Here is a 302-nt window from a genome sequence, read left to right as displayed (position 1 = left end):
GCGCGGTTGAGCCGCTTCTGCACGTTCTTGGCGAAGATGCCGGTCTTGATGTCCGCCATGGCTGCGGTCTGAGCGGAGCGCCGAGCGCGCGGCGGGGCCGGCGGCGGTGGAGGAGGAGGAGGAGGAGGAGGAGGAGGAGGAGCCGGCGGGGAGGGGCGCCCGGGCGGCTTAAAGCGACAGAGCGGAGGCTGGGACGCCCGGGGCGGGGACAAGAAACTGAGGGGAATATCCGGGCGGTGGCGCACGTTTGCAATCCCGGCGCTCTGGGAGGCCGAGGCAGGAGGATGGCGAATTCGAGTCCA

General features: G+C 70.5%; 1 protein-coding gene across 3 annotated transcripts in view; it reads right to left on the bottom strand.

Annotated features, from left to right (window-relative positions):
* Amph (amphiphysin) overlaps positions 1 to 101 on the bottom strand; it is a 219,913-nt gene extending 219,812 nt beyond the window's left edge. For 2 of the 3 annotated variants that reach the window (XM_005397735.1, XM_013521260.1), the window contains exon 1: positions 3 to 101. In XM_005397735.1, coding sequence (XP_005397792.1) covers positions 3 to 59 — 57 coding nt within the window. In that variant the 5' untranslated portion in view covers positions 60 to 101. The other variant, XM_013521259.1, reaches the window with a different exon arrangement.
* Between the last annotated feature and the right edge of the window lie 201 nt (positions 102 to 302).

The sequence above is a fragment of the Chinchilla lanigera genome, unplaced genomic scaffold (genome assembly GCF_000276665.1).
Source record: "Chinchilla lanigera isolate Chin_1 unplaced genomic scaffold, ChiLan1.0 scaffold00059, whole genome shotgun sequence".
Taxonomy (NCBI): Eukaryota; Metazoa; Chordata; class Mammalia; order Rodentia; family Chinchillidae; genus Chinchilla; species Chinchilla lanigera.
The sequence above is the reverse complement of the archived record's forward strand: the minus strand, read 5'-3'. Positions and strand labels throughout refer to the sequence as shown.